This window comes from Prionailurus bengalensis, chromosome A1 (assembly GCF_016509475.1).
Source record: "Prionailurus bengalensis isolate Pbe53 chromosome A1, Fcat_Pben_1.1_paternal_pri, whole genome shotgun sequence".
In the NCBI taxonomy this organism is placed as follows: Eukaryota; Metazoa; Chordata; class Mammalia; order Carnivora; family Felidae; genus Prionailurus; species Prionailurus bengalensis.
In genome coordinates, this window is record NC_057343.1 from 92,792,435 (window position 1) to 92,816,084 (window position 23,650).

The window sequence follows — 23,650 nt, forward strand, 5'->3', positions numbered from 1 at the left end:
TACAAGATACCTGAACAGTACTCCTAAAAACTGTCAAGGTAATAAAAAACAAGGCAAGTCTGAGAAACCGTCATAGCCAAGGAGGGGTGAAATGTAACTTGTCCTGGATGGGATCCTGGGACAGAAAAAAGGGCATTAGGCAACAGCTAAGAAACTCTGCATACTCTATGGGCTTTAGTTAAAAATAACGTATTGGGAGCCTGGCTGGCTCAATAGCGTGCAACTCTTGATCTTGGAGTCCTGAGTTTGAGCCCCATGTGGGGTGTAGGAATTACTTAAATAAAACTAAGATAATGTATCAATACTGTTTCATTAACTTGAACACTTGTACCATACTGGTGCATGACAATAATAGGGAGAACTAACATCATGAATTTTCTGTAACACTAAGGGTATTCTAAACAAGTTTTTTGTTTTTATTGTGGAAGAGGTCTAGGAGGTAGTATGAGGTCAGACCATATCCCCTTGTCAGTTCAAGTAGTCCACAGCCTGGCCTCCCCAGCCTGTCTCTTTCTCACACCCTGCTGGATTCACCTTCCTCAAATTTTTCTTCGGTTCTTGTACCCAAAACTGTGTCAAACACTGGGTAATATGCAAGTCTCTTCTAACCCTAACCAACTTCCCTTAACGGCTTCCTCAGCCCCCTCCCTAAACTCCAGTGGAAACCATGTCCATCCACCTCCATGCCAGCCATCTGCCAGGGCTTCCAACCACGGCTGCTCTGCCTTCTTACATCCGAATCCTTCTCCTTCAAGGTCCTCCTGAAATCCCATTCTGTTGGTTAAGACCATCTACATCCTCATCCCCGCCAGCCCAAGGATTTCTGTCCTTCCCAAACCCGCAGTGCTCTTCTGTTCAATGCACACTACCTTCCTGAACAAGGCACCAACCCCCCACCATTCACTTGTTTTATGCTCTTGGGCAAACCCACTATCCCCTGCTACAGAAAGGTATTGAGGGGAGGGAAAGAATGAACTTCACAGGTGGGTATTCATCTTGGAATGTTAAGTGCTTTGCATAGAAGAACTGACATTCCCTGAGCACCTCGGTGGCACAGTCACTTTATGTGGGACAAGCGAATTTTTTTATTTTTTATTGGGAAACCAATGTAACAAACCTAGACTTGTTGAAAATGAAATCAGTAACTAAGACTTTGCAGGCCCCATCCCCAGCCAGCACCAAGGCCTCTGCCTGGCCTGACCCCAGTTCCTCAAGCCCCCAAAAGGACAACCATGTTGAGAAGCTGAGGTCAACCTCAGGGCTAGTTTCCCACACTGCAACCCCCTCAACCCCACCCTCCATTGACACACATACCCTGGATCTGCAGTCTGGGTCTAGGCCCAAGGAGGGTACAGTGAGGTTCCCAGGGCGGCAGGGAATCACGGCCACACCCCAACCTGCTCAAATCCCAAGTTAGCAAAGGAAGACAGAAAAAAGACTGGCGTGCCTACCCACTCCCCCCTCCCCAGCCACCCCAGACAACAGCCTCACATCCCTGATCAGTAACACTGTGATTCTGAGGTGCCAATGGGGCTCCCAGTGGCTTCACCAGACCCTGGGTGATTACTGCAAAGGGCTTAGAGCCCAGGGGAGGGGACAGGCATTGCCCCACCACCTGCTCAGTATTAGCCAGCCAAGCTCCTGCCCTAAACTTGTGCCTGGGGTGCCTGTAGCCCCTTTCCCCTCCAGACATCCATGGCTCGGAACCAGTCCTCCTGCTAGAGAGAAATCAGTTCCAGGAGGCCCTTTCTCCCCCAGCCCGGGAGGAAGGATGGCCTGTGAGCTGGCTACACCAGCTTCTTCGCTTCAAAGAAGCTCTTGAGGTGTCGCATCTGCCAGACGCCGATGGCTACGAGGATGAGGGTCTGCAGAATGGACCACCACAGCACCCGCTGGTTGGTGCTCTCGCTGGTCTGCCGGAAACGCTCCTCTCGCCACTGTGGGAGGGGAGAGCGGAAGAGGAGCTTAAGTTTGCTGGGCACCACCTGGCGCCACTCTAACTGCTGGGTTCCCTTTGCAGAGGATGCCCCAGAATCAAGGAGCTATGCCCAGGTTCCAATCAAGTGTCTGCAAAGAGCCAGAGACCCCACCTGGGGACTGCATTCATCCTCCCCAGCCAGATGACCTCCAGGAACCCACTCATTTAAGTCTGTTTGCTTGGGGGTGCCTGGCTGGCTCAGCTGGTAGAGCATGCAACTCTTGGGGTTGAAGCTCCACATTGGGCATGCAGCCTACTTCAAACCAACCAACCAACCTCTGTCTGCTCATGTGTCAGGTACAGTCCTCCCCTGGTCCTCTCCTAGAGCCAGTGGGGGGAGGGAGGGCGGGGGGGAGGGGAGGTGAAGTGCCAGTAGTATTACCCTATCAGACAGAGCTGCCCTATAGCACTCAGGAGTGCACGTGCTCTAAGCTCTCTGCCCAGGTCTTCCCCAACTGCTCCTCGAGGATTGTGGGCACAAGTTGCAAACTGGTGGCCCAGTGGCTGGATGTGTTTTGCCAATAGTTAAAACCTGGTAAAAATTCACATCAAAACACTTGGATCTCTAGCTCCTCTTAAAAGCCAGGGTAGCGTATCTATCTGCAAGGCTACCCTGGGTTGACAATTAACCAAGGCCACTGAGGATTAGACACACAACAGTCCTTATGGTCACAGATTCATTCATGGTACCGCTTGGCTCCCGGACACAAATGAGTTTGAAATAGCTGGTCCTGGAAGCACCTGGAGCCATGGAAATAACACCCAAGGTATTAATATCAATTCCCGCTCTGTCACTGTGTACATGTAACTGGGATTTAGAGCAATGATGGCCTCTCAAGAGCCTGTCTCCTTGGTTACACACTGGAGTTAGTGATCCCCACCCCACCTTTTAGACTTGCAAAGCGGCACAGTTAAGTCCCCTGGCTTTCATAATGAATCTGACACACATGCCACTCCTGGCTGAGCCAGGGGAAGGCTTCTGGGAAGAAGCCCACCCAGGAGCTCCTGGCCCAACCACATACCCGTTGGTAGTTCTGCTCTTTCTGGATCTGCTCCACTTGCTCCACCAGCTGTCTCACTCGTAGCTGCAGCTCACTCAACTTGTCTTTGGCGGCAATTTCTGCATAGTCGTTGGCGTGTTCACCCACCTGGATGTCCAGGTGAACTCTCTGGGGACAGACAAGGGAGAGAAAAGAAATCGGGCAGCCCTGCTCCATCTTCCTGCTAGGCACTGACAGCTAGTCCCCCTACCTTCCTTCATTTGTGCATTTCGTCCAGTGCTGAGGCCTCCACAGTGTCCAGCCCTATGGGGCTCTAGGCAAACAGGCATGAATAAACTTGGCTGACACTTGGACCAAGGCACATACAAGGAGTTCAGGGACTGTGCCCAGATGTTCAGCGGAAACCCAAAATTATTAGGAGACACAAAATCCGACACACTCATCTCACACCCAAAGCACCGCCAGTCTCCAGGCCCCACCAGGGTTTAGAGGTTGAAAGCTACGAGCCCCATGTGGGTCCACTCACCAGCATGCCTCCAGCAAAAAGGGAGAACTTGGTGGAATTGGAGTGAAGACAGATCTGGTGTTCGCCGGGGGTATGAGAGGTGAAAGTGAACCTGCCTTCAGAGCCATACTGCCGGGCCAGGATCACCTGGAGACAAAAGCCTTCAGTGAGTGTTATAGAAAGGATGGGGCTGGAAGGAAAGAAGTCTTAAGGCTCTCTGAGCCTCAAAAGTTAGCCAACAGAGACATAGGCACCCCACACACTAAAAGCTCCAAAGCTGCTCGGCGGTAGTTGCCAAAGCTTATCTGAGAACTTCTGGGGGCAGGGGTGAAGAATCTAAAATGAAGCTGATGTGGGCCTGCGGTTGGAAAGGGCTCTTTATTCAGAGCTCCTGCCATTTCAACTCTGTTTTGTGTGTGGTTTTTTTTTTTTTTTTTAATGAAAAGTGACAATCAATGATTTTTTTTTTTCTTTTGCTTTCCTTTAATACCCTTATCTGGTGAAATTAACAGTTGCTTCTTCGTTTTGGAAAGCACTCTGTCCTGTGAAACCTTAAAGTCTGGATGCCACAGCGTCAGAGTTGACAAAATTCTTTGACTGCCAGCACCACAATTAAGGCACCAACCACACCTGTAAGATAGGTGAGTTTCCATTTCACAGACCAGGAAACCGGCTCAGGGAAGCTCAGTGACTTGGCAGAGTCACGCAGCAGTCGGTAAGAGGTTGAGAGGAGCCGCTAGCACTGCAGCAGCCCGAGCTTGGCCTAGAGCGCAAAGCCGGGCGCGATCTTCTCACAACACCCAACTGTCTTCAGCAGTTCAGCAGATGCGGCAACTAGGAGGGGAAGTACCAGCACCTGCCTGGTCTGGCGCCTAAGCGCAGGGCGGAGGGCTCCGCGGGCTTTGGGGTCGGCTCACCTTGTCCTCTGGGTCCTTCACCTCCACGAACATGCCGAGCCCGGGGGTGGCCGGCTGGTACTCCTCCCGCTGCTTGTCATACAGCTGCGTCCGGTAGTTTCCTGGAGGGAAGTGGGGCGAATCCAGGTCAGATGAGCGCGAGGTGGCGCGGAGTCGGCCCACGCCAGCACGCGGCGAGACCAGCTGCTCCCCTTTCTGGAAGAGGTGACTCTCCCGCACCCCCCGCCCCAAGACCAAGGTCTTGTTCCAAACTCTCCCCCTCCGCCCGCACCTATAACCATGGTCTCGTCCGGGATCTCCTCAATAAAGCACTTCTTTTCGGTCTCCCCGATGTGGAAGTAAAGCGCGCCTCCGCGGGCCACAAAACACAGAAGCAGCACGAGGGCCCGAATCACCCTTCCCAGTCCCCCTCCGGGCCGGGGCCCGACGACCCTCACGCCCTGCTCCGCAGCCATCTTGCTCCACCTGCCGGCGCAGTCGCAGCCCGCGGCGCCACGTAGCCCTGCCGCCGCCGCGGGGCCTGCCGGGACAGCGAGTTCGACTGGCTGGACTACAAATCCCTAGATACCCCGCGGCCGCGGCGAGGCAGTACCCGATTGGGGAGCAGCTTTTGCCTGCTTCCGAATTACGGCCCAAGAATTGAAACCTTTTTTTTTGTTAATCGCCCTGGCGGCGGGGCGACTACTAGTGTTTATAAAATTTTTACAGATGCTCCAAGTAACGCAGTTTGGTTGCGGTCGCAGTGAATAACGAGCAGATACAGGATTGAAACCGAGGATTCCTGACTTTCCTCGGGATTGCATCCGACACTCTGGGCTTTCTTCTATTTTTAAAAACTGAACTTTAAAAAGTGACACAAACAGTGCACCAACTTATCTTGCAAAAAAAAGTTAAAGTACAAAAACAACAGCAAAAAGCTGAGGTCTCATTTTACCACGTCTTTGCCACCTGAAACCCATCCATTGGTAAATCTGGTCTACCCTGGTCTGTATGGTCCCCGGTATCCACCCCCCCGCACTCTCATCAGTACCGGACATCATCCACGCGAGTGTTGCTGCCGGAGCACTGCCCTGATGACTTCTCTCCGAAGGTGGTTCGGTGTCCCAGGGGCCCGCTAGTAAAGGAGTATTGGGGTCTTGGGCCAGGGTCGCCCCGTTTTGGAGGTCTCTGCGCGCAGTGTGAAATGAACAGAGGTCTGAGTCTGCCCTTCGTGTCCTTCCTGGATTTGATCCATAGTCCAGTGTATTGTGGCAGCAGTTTATGACTGTGTGCATCGTCAAGGTTTCATAGAAGTTGGAGGTTTTCTCTCTACTTCGGCTTCTCTTTGTTATTTCGTTTGGCCCTGTGGAGGGAAGTTTAATGGCAATCTGTTGACATTTCCCCCTCATTGTAAGTCTTGATCTCCTTTTTCTTAACAGTAACAATATAATGTAATCTTTGCTCATACAGTACCTTATTTTTAAACCATTTCTCTGATGAAAGTGGTTAAGATTTCTTTTCCCCTACTATTTGCTCTTACATTTATTGCTGCAATAAATACTCACGTTCATTTTCTAAAAGAGCATTACTATAGGACATAGTTTTTTGATGAAGTCACAAAATTGCCCTTTCAAACTTCATGCCAATTACAGTCTCACCAGCAGTGTGTCCTAATGCTTATTTTCCACACTCTGGTCTAATGTTCTCAACCTTTTTTTTTTTTTTTAATGTTTATTTATTTTTGAGAGAGAGAGAGATCATGAACAGGAGAGGGGCAGAGAGAGAAAGGGAGAGAGAATCCCAAAGAGGCTCCACACTGTCAGCCTCCAACGCAGGGCTCCAACCCACCAATTTATTAGGTCATGACCCGAGCCCAAATCAAGAATCAAACGCTAAGCTGACTGAGCCAGCCAGGTGCCCCTGGTTGTGTTTTTCTTAATGCTATTATAACATGCTATTAGTGTTGATGTAACCATCACACAGAATTAACAAATGATTACAGAATTGATAAACAATAACATTTTATAATAACAGTTTCTAGTATTTGTAAAATTAAACTTTTTATGTTGAGATAACTATAGATTCACATGCAGTTGCAAGAAACAATGCAGAAAGATCCAGTGTACCAATTACCCTGTTTCCCCCATTGTAATATCTTGCCCAAGTATAATGCAATATCACCAACAAGACATTGACATTGATAGTCAAGACACAGAACATTTCCATCACCATAGGGATCCCTCATGTTGTGTGTTAAAGCCACACTCACTTCCCTATTCTTTCATCCTTTCCTTTTTTTTTTTTTTTTAATGTTTATTTGTTTTTGAGAGAGGATGTGTGAGAGTGGGGTAGGGGCAGAGAGAGAGAGGGAGACAGAGGATCTGAAGTAGGTTCCTCACTAACAGCAGAGGGCCCTATGTGGGGCTTGAAATCACAAGGCATGAGATCATGACCTGAGCCAAAATCAGGAGTTGGACGCTCAACCAACAGAGCCACCCAGGTGTGCTCCTTGTTTTTTTTTAATTTTTTTAATTTTTAAAATTTTTAGTTTTGGGAGAGAGAGAGAGAGAGAGAGAGAGTGCGTGGAGGAGTAGAGAGGGAGACAGAGGATCCGGAGCAAGCTTTGCATTGACAGCAGAGAGCCTGATGTGGGGCTCAAACTCAAGAACTGTGAGATCATGACCTGAGCTGAAGTCAGCCACTTAACCAACTGAACCATCCAGGCACCTCTTTTTCACCGTCTCCTTAACTTCAGACAACTGATCTGTGTTCTTCATTTCTATAATTTTGTCATTTCAAGAATGTATAAATGGAATCATACAGTATATAACCTTTAGGATTGGCTTTTTTCACTTAGTTAATTCTCTGGAGATTTAAGCAGTTTATTGCTTGTATCAACAATTATAGCAAAAAAAGTAACTACTACATATGATGTGTATACATATAATTTGTTTGATATCAGTCACAGAAAAGGGTAAGAACAGAGCTAGCTGTTAAAAGGAGCAGAGAGTTTTTGGGTGTTACTGAAGGTAAACTGGTATAAATTCAAATTGGAATGTTTTAACTTTTAGGGTATTAAATGTAACCCCCATGGTAACCACAAAGAAAATAGCTGTAAAATATACACAGAAGAATGTGGGAAAGGAATTTACATGTTTAAATACTAATTTAGAGGAATTTAGGGACCCCTGGGTGGCTCAGTCGGTTAAGCGGCCAACTTCAGCTCAGGCCATGATCTCGCCGTCGGTGGGTTCGAGCCCCGCATCGGGCTTTGTGCTGACAGTTCAGAGCCTGGAGCCTGCTTCAGATTCTGTGTGTCTTTCTCTCCCTCTCTCTCTGCCCCTCCCCTGCTCATGCTCTCAAAAATAAATAAACATTTAAAAAATAAAAGCTTTATAGTTTTATACTTTATATTTAAATCTATATTCTATTTTGAGTTCATTTTTTTAATAAAGTGTGAGGTATAAGTCAAGTCGTGTGTGTGTGTGTGTGTGTGTGTGTGTGTGTGTGTTTGTGTGTGTGTGTCAAAGGATGGCAAATAACTATAGCATCACTTGTTGAAAAGGCTATCTTCAAGGGGTGCCTGGGTGGCTAAGTCCAACTTCGGCTCCGCTCATGATCTCATGGTTTGTGAATTCTAGCCCCTCATCAGGCTCTGCGCTGACAGCTCAGAGCCTGGAGCCTGCTTCAGATTCTGTGTCTCCCTCTCTCTCTGCCCCTACCCAACTCACGCTCTGTCTCTGCTCTCAAAAATAAATGACCATTAAAAAAAATAATAGAAAAGGCTATTTTCAAGAGAATGAGAAGCCAAGCCATAAATTGGGAGAAAATCTCTGTAAAGGATGTATATCAGAAATAATTGCTACCCAAAATATACAAAGAACAGACAAAAAACAACAAAATATACAAAGAACCCTTAAAACTCCACAGTAAGAAATGAATAACCCAATGAAGAAATGAGCAAGAGATCTGAACAGACTGTTCAGCAAAGAAGATCATACATGGCAAAAAAAAGCATATGAAAACCTGGTTATGATCATATGTCATTAGGGAAATGCAAATTGAAACAATGAGATACCACCAGGGACCTATTAGAATGATAAAAATCCAAACACTGACAACCAACACCAAATGCTGGCAAGGTTATGGTGCAACAGGGACTCTTATTCATTGCTGGTGAGAATGCAAAATGTTACAGCCACTTTGGATGATAGTTTGATAGTTTCTTATAAGACTAAACATACTCTTAGCATGTAATCCAGCAATAGGGCTCCTTGGTATTTACCCAAATAAATTGAAAAGTTATGTCCACACAAAATCTTGCATAAAGATATTTGTAGCAGCTTTATTTATACTTGCCCAAACTTGAAAGCAACCAAGATGTCCTTCAGTAAGTGAGTGTACAAATAAACTGTGGTACATACAGATAATGGAATATTATTTAGTGCCAAAAAGAAATGGGCTATCAAGCCATGAAAAGACATGGAGAAACCTTACATGCATATTGCTAAGTGAAAGAAGCCAATCCAAAAAACGTTGTTACTGTATGATTCCAACCATGCAACATTCTAGAAAAGGCAAAAGATCAGTGGTTGCCAGGAAGGGAGGAGGAGGGATGAATAGGCAGAATGCAGAGTATTCTTAGGGCAATGAAACTATTCGATATGACATTATAATGGTAGATACATGTCCAAAACCACAGAATGTAAAACACCAAGATGGACTCCCAATGTAAACTAAGGACTTTGGGTGAAAATAATGTGTCAATGTAGGTTCATTGATTGTAACAAATGTACTACTTTGGTGCAGGATATATTCTAAAAGTTTTTATTTATTTATTTTGAGAGGGGGGAGGGAGAGAGAGAGAGAGAGAGAGAGAGAGAGAGAGCGCAAGCAGGGGAGGGTCAGAGAGAGAGAGGGAGAGAGAATCCCGAGAAGGATCCACACTGTCAGCACAGAGCCCAATGCAGGGCTTCATCCCACAAATTGTGGGATCGTGACCTGAGTCAAAATCAATAGTTGGATGATTAACCAACTGAGCCACACCAGTGCCCCTATAGTTTTGATTTTTTGACTAAGGCATACAATGTCTTGAAATCAGGTAGACTGATTTCTGCCACTTTATTCTTCTTCACGAATGTTTTAGTTATGCTAGTTCCTTTGCCTCTCCATGTAAATTTTAGAATAATCTTGTCTATGTTAACAAAAAAAAAAACTCCTGGGGCGCCTGGATGGCTCAGTCAGTTGAGTGTCCGACTTCAGCTCAGGTCATGATCTTGTGGTCTGTGGGTTCGAGCCCCACATCGGGCTCTGTGCTGACAGCACAGAGCCTGGAGCATGCTTCAGATTCTGTCTCCCTCTCTCTCTCTGTCCCTCCCCTGCTCATGCTCTGTCTTTCTCTCTGTCAAAAATAAATTGAAAAAATTAAAATAAAACAAAACTCCTGGTGGGACTTTGACATGAATTGTGTTAAACTTGGGTAATAGTTTGGAAAGAATTGCCATATTTACTATGTTGAGTGTTCTGATCTATGAACACAGTATGTCTCTGCATTTATTTGGTCTTCTTTGACTTTTTCTTCATCAGAATTTTGTAATTTTCAGCAAACAGATTTTATGCGTATTTTGTTAAGATTTCACGTGAGTAATTCATTTTCTATGAACTGACTGTAAATCATATTGTTTTTAATTTTGGTTTCCTTATATTTATTGTTAGTATGTAGACATGTGATTTATTTGTACATGTTGCTCTTATGTTATACAAACTTGCTGAATTCATTTATTAGTTCTAGGAAATCTATGGATTTCTTAGACTTTTCTAAATATATAATCATGTCATCTACAAATAGGGACAGTTTTATTTCTTCCTTTCCCATCCGCATGCCTTTTTTTTTCTTAGCCTTCTTACAGTTACTAGGTCTTCTGATACAATGTTAAATAAGAGTGGTGAGAGGGATACCTGGGTGGCTCAGTCGGTTAAGAATCTGACTCTTGATTTCGGCTCAGGTCATGATCTCACAGTTCGTGGGATCGAGCCCCACATCAGGCTCTGAGCTGACAATATGGAGCCTACTTGGGATTCTCTCTGTCCCTCTCCCCTTTCTCAAAATACATAAAATAAAATTTTAAAAAGTTTTTTTTATTATGAATTATATCAAATCTACCAGTGTTTGAGTGGAAATTAAGTCTTTACGTAGTTTTATATGCTGTAATATGTCTTCAAATAAATCTCTCCTATTAAAAAAACCATCAAATTCTGAGGTCTTGGGTGAACCACAGATGGGGCAAGTAGATGTAGCACCGCAGTGTCTTCTTTTAATCTTGCAAATGGCACCCAGGTTCAGTGGTCTTGGCAGCAATTGTGGAACGAGCTTTTTGTCAAGTGGGAGGATCGCAGACTGGTGGGTTCACTGCTCTTATGTTCCTAGCCTCGTCATCGATCAGAAATAGGCTGTTCTATTTTTAACAAAACACTTTTACTCCTTGGGCAGTCATATTCCCCCTTCTTAATGTCTGGATTCTGGGCTTTGAAATCTCACTGGTGCACTATCTCCTTACATGTATTTTGATGCAAGCATTTTCCACTTTTTACTCTTTGGGGGATTTCTGTGAGTAGTCTGATCAATGGACCACTTCCACGCAAGACTGGTTACTCATATAGTGGGGTGTGGGGGCTGCCACTGGTCCATCCATGTTTGTTACAGGTCTGCAATGATTTAAGTATAGAAATTGAGTTTTTAGAACCTTTTATAGAAGTTTAACATTGATGTGATAACCAAGCACATGATTAGTTTCATTTTTAATTGTATTTTATAAGAGTATTGGCTTATGAGGGATTGCAAATTTTACTGGAAACAAAACAAAGCCAAAACTTTACTCCAGGTGGTGGTAGTGCTGGTTCAGAGAACAATCAGGACCAAGGACAGCACCCCGGTCTCCCAAACCGGAGTCCTCGCTTTTCTGCCTTTGCTCCCAGCTGTAGCTACATTCCCTGGTAGACAACTAGTTCCCAAATCAACAGATGCTTTTCAGCTCTTGTTTATTTGGCCTTTATAAAGCGTGACTGTTATTAATATCTGAATCTGTCATTTTTGTTTAATAGTCATTCCAAATGAGGAAGTAAGAAACACTCTCCTAGGATTGTCAACGAGCCACACCATTAAAATGAGGGGACAATTCTGGTAACTAAAATATATTATCAGTCTTAAAACACTGTATTGTAATTGCTCCTTTTCTTTCAGTGGGCTCTTAGATGGCAGATGACAGGTCTAATTCATAACACCTGGACCAGAGTTCGTGTCAGCAAATGCCTGCCACTTATCAACTGGGTGATCTTGCGCAAGTTTTTACTCAACTTTGCAGCTGTTTCCCTCTCTAGCTGTTAAACTGGAACAGCATTAGAGTCTGTCTAACAATTTTTAAAAGATTAGTTCACTTAGTGAACTTAAAAAGTGATTACAGGGACACCGGGGTGGCTTAGTCAGTTGAGCGTCCGACTTCGGCTCAGGTCATGATCTCACGGATCGTGAAGTTTGAACCGCACATCGGGCTCACTGTTGTAAGCCTGTCAGTGCAGAGCCTGTTTCTGATCCTCTGTCCCCCTTTCGCTGCCCCTTCCCCCCTTGTGCTCTTTCAAAAATAAATAAAACATAAAAGGAATCAATTAAAAAAAAAGTGATTACAATAGTGCCGGGCATTAAAGAACAAAAAAGATGATCATCAGGGTGCCTGGCTAGCTCCAGTTGGGAGAGCATGTGACTTTTGATCTCAGGGTTGTGAGTTCTAGCCCCATGTTGGGTGTAGACATTACTTAAATAAATAAAATCTTATTTAAAGGGGCACCTAGATGGCTCAGTTGGTTAAATGTCTGACTTAATTTCTGCTCAGGTCACGATCTCACAGTCATGAGATCAAGCCCCATGTTGGGCTCTATGCTGGGTGTGGAGCCTGCTTAAGATTCTCTGTCTCTCTTTCTCCCTCCCCTGCTCAAACGTGCTCTCTCTCTCTCTCTCAAAACAACCTATTTTTTTTAAATTTTTTTTCAACATTTATTTACTTTTGGGACAGAGAGAGACAGAGCATGAACGGGGGAGGGGCAGAGAGAGAGGGAGACACAGAATCGGAAACAGGCTCCAGGCTCCGAGCCATCAGCCCAGAGCCTGACGCGGGGCTCGAACTCACGGACCGCGAGATCGTGACCTGGCTGAAGTCGGACACTTAACCGACTGCGCCACCTAGGCGCCCCAAAACAACTTATTTTTTAAAGAAATTTATTTTGGGGTGCCTGGGTAGCTCAGTCGGTTGAGTGTCAGACTTTGGCTCAGGTCATGATCTCATGGTTCATGGGTTTCAGCCCCGTGTCGGGCTCTGTACTGACAGCTCAGGGCCTGGAGCCTGCTTTGAATTCTGTGCCTCCCTTTCTCTCTCTGCTCCTCCCCTGCTCACACTCTGTCTCTCTCTCAAAAATAAATAAAGATTAAAAAATTTTTAAAATTTTCTTTTAATGTCTATTTACTTTTGAGACAGAGAGAGAGCGAGCAAGCTGAAGAGAGGCAGAAAGAGAGGGAGACAAAGAATCCGAAGCAGGCTCCAGACTCTGAGCTGACAGCACAAAGCATGATGCGGCGCTTGAACTCACGAACCATGAGACCATGACCTGAGCCGAAGTCAAACACTTAACCTATTTAGACACCCAGGTGCCCCTCTCAAAAAAAAAACTTATTAAAAAAAATCATCATCATCATCACCACCACCACCACCACACGTTGCAGAATAAAGTAATGAGCATCTCTTAGCACCACAGGCACTAGGTGGTGGAAGACTTCATCCCACTACCTGGGTTGAACTACATCTTTCTACTGACATGTTTGGGTCTACACTATTCTCACAGGGCATTGTGGGCTTTGGAATTCTCTAGATTTGTTTTTTCTCCGCTCCCATTTTGTCATGTTGGCTCCACTCTCCCACCCCTTTCGGTTGTGTACTGCTATCCTTTTCCAGTGGCTTTCCTGCTATCTTCTCTCCCCTCCAGGCTCACCCACAACCTCTTCCTGGTTCCTAGTGCAGACGGAAGTACACTGGATGAAGGGCTCCCCTATTATATGGGCCTGGCACCTCCTGTGCCCTTAGATTCGGCCCAATTACCTTCACCCTCAAAGTTCCTGTAACTTTTCTTCCCCTAGTTCCTTAACTGGCCTACTGGCTGCTAGGCAATCCTAGGCCCCCCTGCCTAAATTGTTCTTGTCTCTCGCTGCTCAGGGAGATCTTAATCATCCTTCAAGGCTTGAGTCAAATCTACCGCTTCCACGAAAGCCGCGACATTGCCCTCTCCCCTTCCTGAATTGCTGCTTCAGCCTCTAAACCCCACAGGGCTTCTCTTCTCATTCCATGTCAGCATGTCACCCCCTCTCCCCTAATCAATCCTAAACTCTTCTAGGTAGAAGCCCAGGTCATAAAGGTCCCGTCATCCCCATCCTTTCAGCACACATCTGGGGTGGCTGCGCCGCATGTTGCAGAGGGCAACCCCCCGCCCCTGAAGCTGTTAGTTACCCCAATCGGCAAGATGGGCTAACAGCAGCTACGCCTCCCCGGGTTTCTGCGTGGATTAAGAGATGCCCGGTGGCGGAAAGCGCTCCAGAGCGTTCCTCCAGGTTGTTGGGGGCGGGGGGGGCGGGGGGGGGTCTCGCTTGTCCCCTCAGCAGCGTGGGTCGGCGGGAACGCGCCGGGGGCGGGGCCACGCGAGGGCTCCCGGGAGTTGTAGTCCGTGCGCAAGTTTGCAGTCTCCGCAGGCTCCGCGCGGAGACCAGAGGACTCGCCTGGGAAGGTGGCGGGGGCCTGCGGGGCGCGAGGAGCTGGGCCCCGGGCTGGCCCCGGGCGGGGATGGGGCACAGCGCGGGCAACCGGTATGGCCCTGCCGCTGCTGCTGGGGCAGCTGCTGGCGCTGATGGGCCCCGGGGACGCGTTCTACCTCGAGGTCCGCGAGCTGGAGGAGAAGTGCTTCATCCAGGAGATCCCCGATGGTACCGTGGTCATAGGTGCGCGTCTCGGCCAGTCCTGGCCTTGCCCTCCCTGCACCTAGAGTCCTGAGAGGGGAGGGAAATGGGTGGCACCAGCTCAGGCCCATATCTTCCCTCCCCTGCCGGGGGTAGGGCTCAGAGGGATGGGTGGACAGCAGTCTGGCCAAGGCATCCTTTCTCTTGCCTGTGCTGGGGATGGGGGCCCTAGGAGGCTAGTCTGAACCAGACTGGAATGATGGCAGAGAAGTGGGGCTGGAGAAGGGAGGAGAGGCCGAGGGCCGTGGTCGGTCTCCTCAGACTCAAGATCTTCCTGTTCCTCCCCTGACCACTGGGACTCCATCATGGGTATGGATGGGATTGCACCTCCGTTGCCTCTCCATTAGGTAACTACAAGACGGAGCTATACGACCCTGCTATGGAAAAGTACCAGCCCTCCCCCCAGTGGATCAATTTATTCGTGTTTGTGAAGGACCCGGAGAACAAGGTGAGGCAGGCCTTTACTCCTTGCAGCCTTCCACCGGGCCCCCACCCCCAGGCCCCCAGAGTCAATGTGTAGCCTTCTCTAGTCCTTCATTTCTCACAGAAGGATCTGTCTTCTCACAGGCAGGATAGCTTAAGGAGGGCCATGCTCTTTGCAAACTGTACTCTGTATTGGCAATGCTGGGATCTGAGAATTTCTGGCCAAACTGATGTCCTTTCTTTCACACTGTCCCCTCTGGCCTGTGGGGGTGTAGACCTGGGATACCCCTACAGTTCTCCTGGAAGCAGATGTATGGCTAACATCTCTGTGCTCACTGGAGGCTGCTTCCTCTAGAACCTTCTGGCCCGTCAGTATGGCCCTCAGGGCAGCTTCACCTTCACCTCCCAGTCTCCAGGAGAGCACCAGATCTGCCTCCACCTTGAGTCTATCCGGTTCGCCCTCTTCTATGATGGCAAGCTGGTGAGTGTGGCAGGTGGGAGGTCCACTGTCCCCAGGGGCTCAATTTCTCTGCCTCTAGAGTGAGAAGGGTGCAGTGGGTGGTGCCTGTTGAGTAGGGCTGGGACTTTACATGAAGTAAGCACATGGGGAACAGATCTTGAGGATAAAAGGAGACCTTGGGAGGGAGTTACCGTGACTTAAAATCCTCCCTTGGCTCCCTGCCCCATCCCTAGGATACAGACTGAGTTTCACCATGTGAAATTCAGAGCTGTTCTGCTGATTGCTTCAGGCCTCTCCATTGTCATCTCCCAATACAGGACTTTTAGTAAACTGCCTCAGAGTCTTACCTCTGTTTCCTTTGCACATGTTGTCCCTATCCTTGGTGTTCTGAATATACAACTCTACACAAGCCGAGTCCCGATCTGGTGTTTGGACGCCCAGAGCAAGGCCAGTCAACAAGTTGGTGTGTGAGGAACAGTGTCAGGCCCAGGCTGGGATGCAGAAGCTAGATTTCCAGCAGGTCCATGGAGCTAAGCTCCCTGACTCCCACCCTTGGTTCCCCCGTTCCAGGCCATTCACTTGGATATGCAGTTGGGTGAACGCAGCAACGATTACGCGGAGTTTGCAGCCAAGGACAAGCTGACCCAACTGCATCTGCGTGTCCAGCAGCTTGTGGAGCAGGTGGAGTTGATCCAGAAGGAGCAGGAATACCAGAGGGTGAGGGGCTGGGTTGGGCTGGCACAGTTGGGATGGGGGATGTGTCACCTCCTGGGAAGGGAAGCTTCCCGCTCTTCCCCCAGAGTGGGTGGGAGTGCAATTCAGTTCCGGACGCGTATCTACTCCCTTCTCCCCTCCCACAGTGGCGAGAGGAGCGCTTCCGGCAGACCAGCGAGAGCACCAACCAGCGGGTGCTGTGGTGGTCCATTCTGCAGACCTTCATCCTCGTGGCCACAGGTGTCTGGCAGATGCAGCACCTCAAGAGTTTCTTTAAAGCCAAGAAGCTGGTGTAGGTGGGCCCCAGAAACCCAGCCCCAACTCATTCCCCTTATGTTCACTGATGGGAAGTGGCCTGGCTTGGTCTATTTCCTGGTTCCCAACCCTCCAACCCTGCAGGGCTTCCTTGCTTACTGGCAGGGGGACAGAGGACTTCTTTGAACTGGTTTCTCAGCCAGCACTTGGGAAAGGATGGATTTCCCACTAAACGCTTGGTCGGGGAGCTGAAGGATTCTGTGTGGCTCTGTGCTGCTGAGGAGGGTGACGGTGCCCCCATCCCCAGGCTAAACCAGATGGATGAACTATCCCAAGATGGAGAATTAAGAGTGAATTATAAACTGCAGACTCTCTGACCTAAGCATTTATTGCCTCCTACTCTGCAATTCATTCCTGTGTTTTGTTTCTAACCAGATATTGACAGGTGTATGAGGCCCCACATGTACTGGTGGGGGCTGATCCCAAAATGGATGGGGTGAAGGAAGCTTGTACTCCAAAAGCCTTAGCAACTTGTGGAGTCCTTTCCAGAAAAGTCCAATTTGGGTCCATCTTATGGGTAACCTGAGTGCTTGTGTGGATCCTCTGTCTCTTTCTGGGGTTGGGTCAAGTTCATGTGCTATTCTAGCCACTTGGACTGCTGGGTTCTTCCAGGAGGTCAGGTGGGAACCTCTGTCTTCCTACTATTTTCTGCCAATCTGTGTCTCTCTTTGTGATGTCACTGGTTGATTTTTTTCAGGAGATTCTTTTTCTCTTTTCTTTCCTTCTTCCCCCTCCTTCCCTCCTTCCTTTCTCTCTTTGTTCCTTTTTCTTTCTTCCTCTTTCTTCCCTCCTTACTTCCTCTTTCCCTCCCTCTCTCTTCCTTCCTTTCTTTTTCTTAAACAAGATTGGAAGTAATTGTTTCCATTATGTTCAGCATTCCTGTGACTCAGCCTTCACATGCACACACAAGTATAGATAACCAGGCATCTATGTACCCACTGCATCTTCCTGATCTAGCCCACGTTTTACCAAGCCCTCTGCTGGTTGCTCTGTTGGAATATAGTCAGCGCTCATATGAATCTGATGTTTTCTGTCATAAGGAAGCTCACTCATCAAGAAAATCAAGTCCAAATCATCAAGGCCAAGGGAGACTCCCTATTAGGAGGGGGAAGTTGTGACAAACCCTGCTCTTGGCCCCTGGGACAGACACAACCTCCCCTAAGATACTCTTGAGGGACGCTGCAAGCCTTGGAGATGTTGCTCATTTGTGGGTGTGGTCATGACTGGCCTCTGGAAAGTATGAATGGACTGAACTGAAGGCTGAGGGAAACCACTAGAGAGTAACCAGAGTATGTGATCATAGGGTCCATTACCCTTACTTGAAGCTGGTGCATATGTGTGTGTGTGGGGGGAGGGGGGGTGCTCTGCTGTCTGCCACAGGAGAAGCAGAGTGATCCAGAAAGGCACACTCTTGCACACGGAGCCTCTGGTCTGACACCAAATGAGGCAGGGCTTGAACAACAGCTAAGGGTGATGCATGCTTCTGAGGAGAAGGCTGTGCACTAAGATTGACATGATTGGAACTCTAGCCTAGTCTAGATGGTCAGGAAATGCTGCTTTTTAGAATTGCATTTATGATTAGGAGTTAGCTGGAAGAAGTGTGTTCTGGCCAGAGGGAATAGCACCTACAGAAGCCCTAAGGCAAAAAAGAATATGGCAATTTGGGGAAACTGAAAGGAGGCCACTATATCATAATCCTGACTCTAAGAGAGACCACAGGACAGATATGGTGTTCGCTGGGGGTATGGGAAGTGAAAGTGAACCTGCCTTCAGCCATACTGCCCCACCAACATGACCTAGAGAGAAGGGGCTTCAGCGAGTGTTACAAGGAGGATGGGGCTGGAAGGAAACAGGGCTTAAGGCTCTCACTGCCTCCAAAGTTAGCAAACAGAGCCTTAGGCACTCCACAACACTAAAAGGAAGGTCCAGAGATGCTCAGCAGCAGTTGCCGAAAACTTATCTGACAGGGAGCCTCGGTGGCTCAGGTGATTGAGCAGAGGATTCTTGATTTCTGCTCAGGTCATAATCCCAGGGTCATGGGATCGAGCCCTGCCACAGGCTCCACGTTGAGCATGGAGCCTGCTTAAGATTCTCTCTCTGTGCTCCTCTCCCCCTCTCTTGCAGGGACACACTCTCTCTCTTTAAAAAAAAAAAAAAAAAAAGCTTATCTAGCAAGGGAGAAGAGTCTGAGAAGAGGCTGAGATGTGACTGCTTCTGGGAAGGGCTTTCCTTCATTCAGAGCTCCTGCTCTTTCAACTCTTTTGGGGTGACTCCATTGTTAAATGAAAGGGGACAACTAAAGATTTGTTTTCCTTTGTTTTAATATCCTTGTCTGGCGAAACTAACAGTTGCTTCTTCGTTTTGGAAAACACTCTGTCCTGTGAAACCTTAAAGTCTGGATGCCACAGCGTTAGAGTTGACAAAATTCTTTGACTGCCAGCACCACAATTAAGGCACCAACCACACCTGTAAGATAGGTGAGTTTCCATTTCACAGACCAGGAAACCGGCTCAGGGAAGCTCAGTGACTTGGCAGAGTCACGCAGCAGTCGGTAAGAGGTTGAGAGGAGCCGCTAGCACTGCAGCAGCCCAAGCTTGGCCTAGAGCGCAAAGCCGGGCGCGATCTTCTCACAACACCCAACTGTCTTCAGCAGCAGCAGATGCGGCAACTAGGAGGGGAAGTACCAGCACCTGCCTGGTCTGGCGCCGAAGCGCAGGGCGGAGGGCTCCGCGGGCTTTGGGGTCGGCTCACCTTGTCCTCTGGGTCCTTCACCTCCACGAACATGCCGAGCCCGGGGGTGGTCGGCTGGTACTCCTCCCGCTGCTTGTCATACAGCTGCGTCCGGTAGTTTCCTGGAGGTCAGATGAGCGCGAGGTGGCATGGACTCGGCCCACGCCAGGACGCGGCGAGACCGGCTGCTCCCGGCTCTGGAAGAGCTGACTCTCCCCACCCCAAGGTCTTGTTCCAAACTCTCCCCCTCCGCCCGCACCTATAATTATGGTCTCGTCCGGAATCTCTTCAATAAAGCTCTCTGTGGTCTCCCCGATATGGAAGTCAAGCCCGCCTTCACTGGGCGCAAAACACCCTTCCCACTCGCACTTGGCATCCACCCTACTCTAGTCTCAGCAGCCGCAGCAGGCGGCGCGTGGTAACCTTGACGCCGCCGCGGGACATGCCGGGATAGCGAGTTCGACCAGCTGGACTATAAGACCCGAGATGCCCCGCGGCCTCTGCCGGGCATTACCAGAATAGGGAGCTGCTACTGCCTGGAGTCGAATTGGCGTTCCTGAATTGAAACCTTTGCGTGGATCTTCTTGGTGATCCGGCAAGTGGTAGCGATTCTCAGCTTTTTACAGATGCTGCAAGTATCTGCAGTATGTTTGTGGTCGCAGTGAATCATGAGCTCATACAGGATTGAAACCGAGGATCCCTGACTTTCCTCGCATTGCAAGAGTGCACGAATTTATCTTTGAAAAAAAAAAATTAAAAAGAGGGGGGCACCTGGGTGGTTCAGTCCTTTAAGGATCCGACTCTTGATCTCGGCTCAGGTCATGATCTCACGGTTTGTGGATTTGAGCCCCATGTCAGGCTTTACGCTGACAGCGTAGAGCCTGCTTGGGATTCCCTCTCTCCCTCGCCTGCTTGTTCTCTCTCTGTCTCTCTCTCAAAATAAATAAACCTAAAACAAAACAAAACAAACAAAGCCTGGGAGACTCTCTTTACCATTTCCTTGCCTCCCAAACCCATCCACTCCTAAATCTCATCTACTCTGGTCTGTATGGCTCCAGGAACCAGCCCCCCCCCCCCTTCCCAACCAGGTAAAGGAGTATTAATGGGGGTCTTGGGGCAGAGTCACCCCGTTTTGGAGAGCTCTGTGCTCAGTGTGAGATCAGCAGAGGTCTGAATACCCTGGTTTTACTGTCCTTCCTGGATTTTATACAAATTCTACCGTATTTTGGCAGGTCTTGGAGTTAGCAGTTTATGATTGTGCCATGTCAAGGTTTTACAGAAATCATAGGTGTTCTCTCTAATTTACATCCTCTTTGGTGTTTTGTTTGGCCCTAAGAAGAAAATTTGATGAGAATGTGTTGACATTTCCCCCTCATTGGAAGTCTTTACCTCATTTTTCTTTTTTCTTTCTTTCTTTCTTTCTTTCTTTCTTTCTTTCTTTCTTTCTTTCTTTCTGCTTATTTATTTATTTTGGAGGGAGGGAGGGACAGAGAGAGAGAGAGAATCACAGGCAGGATCCCCATTGTCACTGCAGAGCCCGATATGGGGCTGCATCTCAGGAACTGTGAGTTCATGACTTGAGCTGAAATCAAGAGTTAGATGCTTAAGTGACTGAGCTACCCAGAGGCCCCACCATTTTTCTTAACAGTAACAATATAACATAATCGTGGTTCATACAGTACCTTATTTTTTTAACCATTCCTCTGATGAAGTGGTTAAATTTTCTTCCCCCCTAATTATTTGCTCTTTTGTATTGCTGAAATAAAAATTCATGTTCATTTTCTAAAAAAGCATTACTGTAGGACATAGTTTTTTGATAAGAGATCACAAAATTGTCCTTTCAAACTTTGTGCCAATTTACAGTCTCAGCAACAGTGTTTCCTGGTGCTTATTCTCCACCCTCTGGTCAAACATTTTCAAGCTTTTTAATCTTTGCAAAATCAGTGGATGAAAAGTTGTATTTCCCTTTATTTACCAATTATTTCCTTTCCTTCCCACCCTTTTAATTTTTTTCTTTTTTGTTTATTTATTTATTTTTGAGAGAGAGCACACACAGACAGGCAGAGAGAGAGAGAGAGGGAGACATAGAATCTGAAGCAGACTCCAGGCTCTAAGCTGTCAGCACAGAGCCTGACGCGGTGCACCAACCCATGAACCATGATATCATGACCTGAGCCAAAGTTGGCTGCTTAGCCAACTGAGCCACCTCGGCTCCCTCCCGTCCTTTTAATTTTTGTTTCCTCAGATACTGAGTATGTCTTATTGGTCATTTGATTTCTTCTGTGAATTGCTGATTGTGTTTTTCTTGGTGTCATTACAACTACATGCTATTAGTGTTGATGTAACCATCATTCAGAATTAACAAATGATTGCAGAGTTAATAAATGATAATATTTTATAAGAGCTTATAGTATTTGTAAAATTAAACTTTTTTGTTTAGATAATTATAGATTCACAAGAAACAACACAGTTGCAAGAAACAACACAGAGAGATCCAGTGTACCAATTACCCAGTTTCCCCCATTGTAAATCTTGCCCAAGTATAATGCAATATCACAAACAAGACATTGACGTTGATACAGTCAAAACACAGAACATTTCCATCACCACAGGAATATAATATTGACCTGTTGTAGCCTACCTTCCTACTCCTTTACTCCATCTTTAACCCCAGATAACAACGAGTCTATGTTCTACATTTCTATGATTTTGTCATTTCAAGAATGTTCTATAAATGGAATCATACAGTATGCAACCTTTTGAGATTGGTCTTTTCCACTAAGCATAACTCTCTTGAGATTTATTCAGTTTATTGCATGTTTCAACAGCTTCTTTTTATAGGAAAAGTAACCATTACACACAATGAATAAAGTTATAATTCTGTGATATCCACAACGGATAGGTAAGAACAGAGCTGTTACAAGAGCAGAGTTTTTGTGTGCTACTGAAGGTAAACTGGTATAAATTCAAATCTGAGTGAGATAACTTTAGGATGTTAAATGTCATCTCGGTGGTAATCACAAAGAAAATAGCCATAGGAAATACACAAAAGGAACTGAGAAAGGAATTTAAATGATTCACTACTAAAAAATTAACTAAATGCAAAGAAGACAGTAAATGTAGGAAGTGGGGGACAGAAAAAGCTGTAAGGCAAATAGAAAACAAAATAGCAAACAGCAGAAAGAAGTCCCTCCTTATTAGCATTTACTTTTAATTTTTTTGAGAGGCCGGGGGAGGGCAGAGGGAGAGGGAGTGAGAGAATCTCAAGCAGGCTCCACGCTCAGTGCAGAGCCCAATGCAGGGCTCGATCTCACAGCCATGAGATCATGACTTGAGCTAAAATCAAGAGTTGGACACTTAGCTGACTGAGCTACGCAGGCATCCCCGTATCAGTAATTACTCAAAAATGTCTTTAACGTTTATTTATTTTTGAGAGACAGAAATAGAGTGCCAGCGGGGGAGGGGCAGAGGGAGAGGGAGACACAGAATCTGAAGCAGGCTCCAGGCTCCAAGCTGTCAGCACATAGCTGGATGGGCTCGAACCCACAAAATGTGACATTGTGACCTGAGCCAAAGTCGGATGCTTAACCGACTGGCTACCCAGGCACCCCTCAGTAATTATTTTAAATGTAGATGCATTAGGGGCATCTGGATGGCTCAGTCAGTTGAGCTTCCGACTTCAGCTCAGGTCATGGTCTCGCAGTTCATGAGTTTGAGCCCTGCATAGGGCTCTGTGCTAACAAACAGCTCAGAGCCTGGAGCATGCTTTGGATTCTGTGTGTGTGTCTCTCTCCCCCTCCCCTGCTCATGATCTGCCTCTCTCTGTCTCTCAAAAATAAATAAATGTTAAAAAAAAAAGTTAAATGTAGGTGCATTAAATTCTTTAATCAAAAGACAAAGGTTGGGAAAATGGATAAAATCATGACCCAACTATATGCTGTCTATAAGACACTCACTTTAGACCCAGAGACAAAAATAGGTTTGAAAGTGCAAGAATAGAAAAAGCTATTCCACATAAACAGTTACCAGAATAGAGCAGGGAGACTATACTAGTATCAGACAAAATAGACTTTAAATCAAAAAGATTACAAGGTAAGGTAATGGTACAAAAAGAGCTACATAGATTTATGCAACAGGATAGAGTCCATAAATAAACCCACATTTATATGGTCAACTAATCAACAAAGGAAGCAAGAATATATAATGGAGAAAATAAATCTCTTCAATAAATGGTGTTGGGAAAACTGGCAGCTATATGCAAAAAAAAAAAAAAAAAAAGTGAACCACTTTCTTACATCATACACAAAATAAACCCCAAAGGAATTAAAGGCCTAAATATAAGATCTAAAATCATAAATCTTCATGGGAAAAGATATTTGCAAATGACATATCGGACAAAGGGCTAGTATCCAAAATCTATAAAGAGCTCACCAAACTCCACACCTGAAAAACAAATAACCCAGTGAAGAAATGGGCAGAAAACATGAATAGACACTTCTCTAAAGAAGACATCCAGATGGCCAACAGGCAGATGAAAAGATGCTCAACGTCACTCCTCATCAGGGAAATACAAATCA

At 46.8% G+C, this 23,650-nt stretch overlaps 2 protein-coding genes and 1 long non-coding RNA gene across 5 annotated transcripts; 1 reads left to right on the forward strand and 2 right to left on the reverse strand.

The window, feature by feature from the left end:
• Positions 1–1,077: 1,077 nt before the first annotated feature.
• TMED9 (transmembrane p24 trafficking protein 9) lies at positions 1,078–4,939 on the reverse strand. Its single transcript, XM_043585854.1, has 5 exons — positions 4,673–4,939; positions 4,402–4,502; positions 3,506–3,631; positions 3,001–3,147; positions 1,078–1,937 (listed from the first exon to the last, which is right to left on the reverse strand). Exons 1-5 carry the CDS (start codon positions 4,854–4,856, stop codon positions 1,788–1,790), a joined length of 708 nt encoding a protein of 235 aa, XP_043441789.1. The 5' UTR covers positions 4,857–4,939; the 3' UTR covers positions 1,078–1,787.
• Positions 4,940–5,415: 476 nt separating this feature from the next.
• Positions 5,416–19,494, reverse strand: LOC122486480. Of its 2 annotated transcripts, XR_006298172.1 has the most exons (3): positions 19,095–19,494; positions 14,347–14,461; positions 5,416–5,743 (listed from the first exon to the last, which is right to left on the reverse strand). It is a non-coding gene; the product is annotated as an uncharacterized LOC122486480 (long non-coding RNA). The 2 variants fall into 2 exon arrangements; XR_006298174.1 differs by lacking the exons at positions 5,416–5,743; positions 14,347–14,461 and adding an exon at positions 18,647–18,809.
• On the forward strand, positions 14,178–16,668 carry LOC122486461 (transmembrane emp24 domain-containing protein 9-like). Of its 2 annotated transcripts, none has more exons than XM_043585858.1 (5): positions 14,178–14,413; positions 14,779–14,879; positions 15,210–15,335; positions 15,885–15,995; positions 16,175–16,668. In XM_043585858.1, the coding sequence occupies exons 1-5, from the start codon at positions 14,284–14,286 to the stop codon at positions 16,322–16,324; spliced, it is 618 nt and encodes a 205-aa protein (XP_043441793.1). In that variant the 5' UTR covers positions 14,178–14,283; the 3' UTR covers positions 16,325–16,668. The 2 variants fall into 2 exon arrangements, with proteins under 2 accessions (XP_043441793.1, XP_043441790.1); XM_043585855.1 differs by having other exon boundaries at positions 14,181–14,413; positions 15,885–16,031.
• Positions 19,495–23,650: the final 4,156 nt, after the last annotated feature.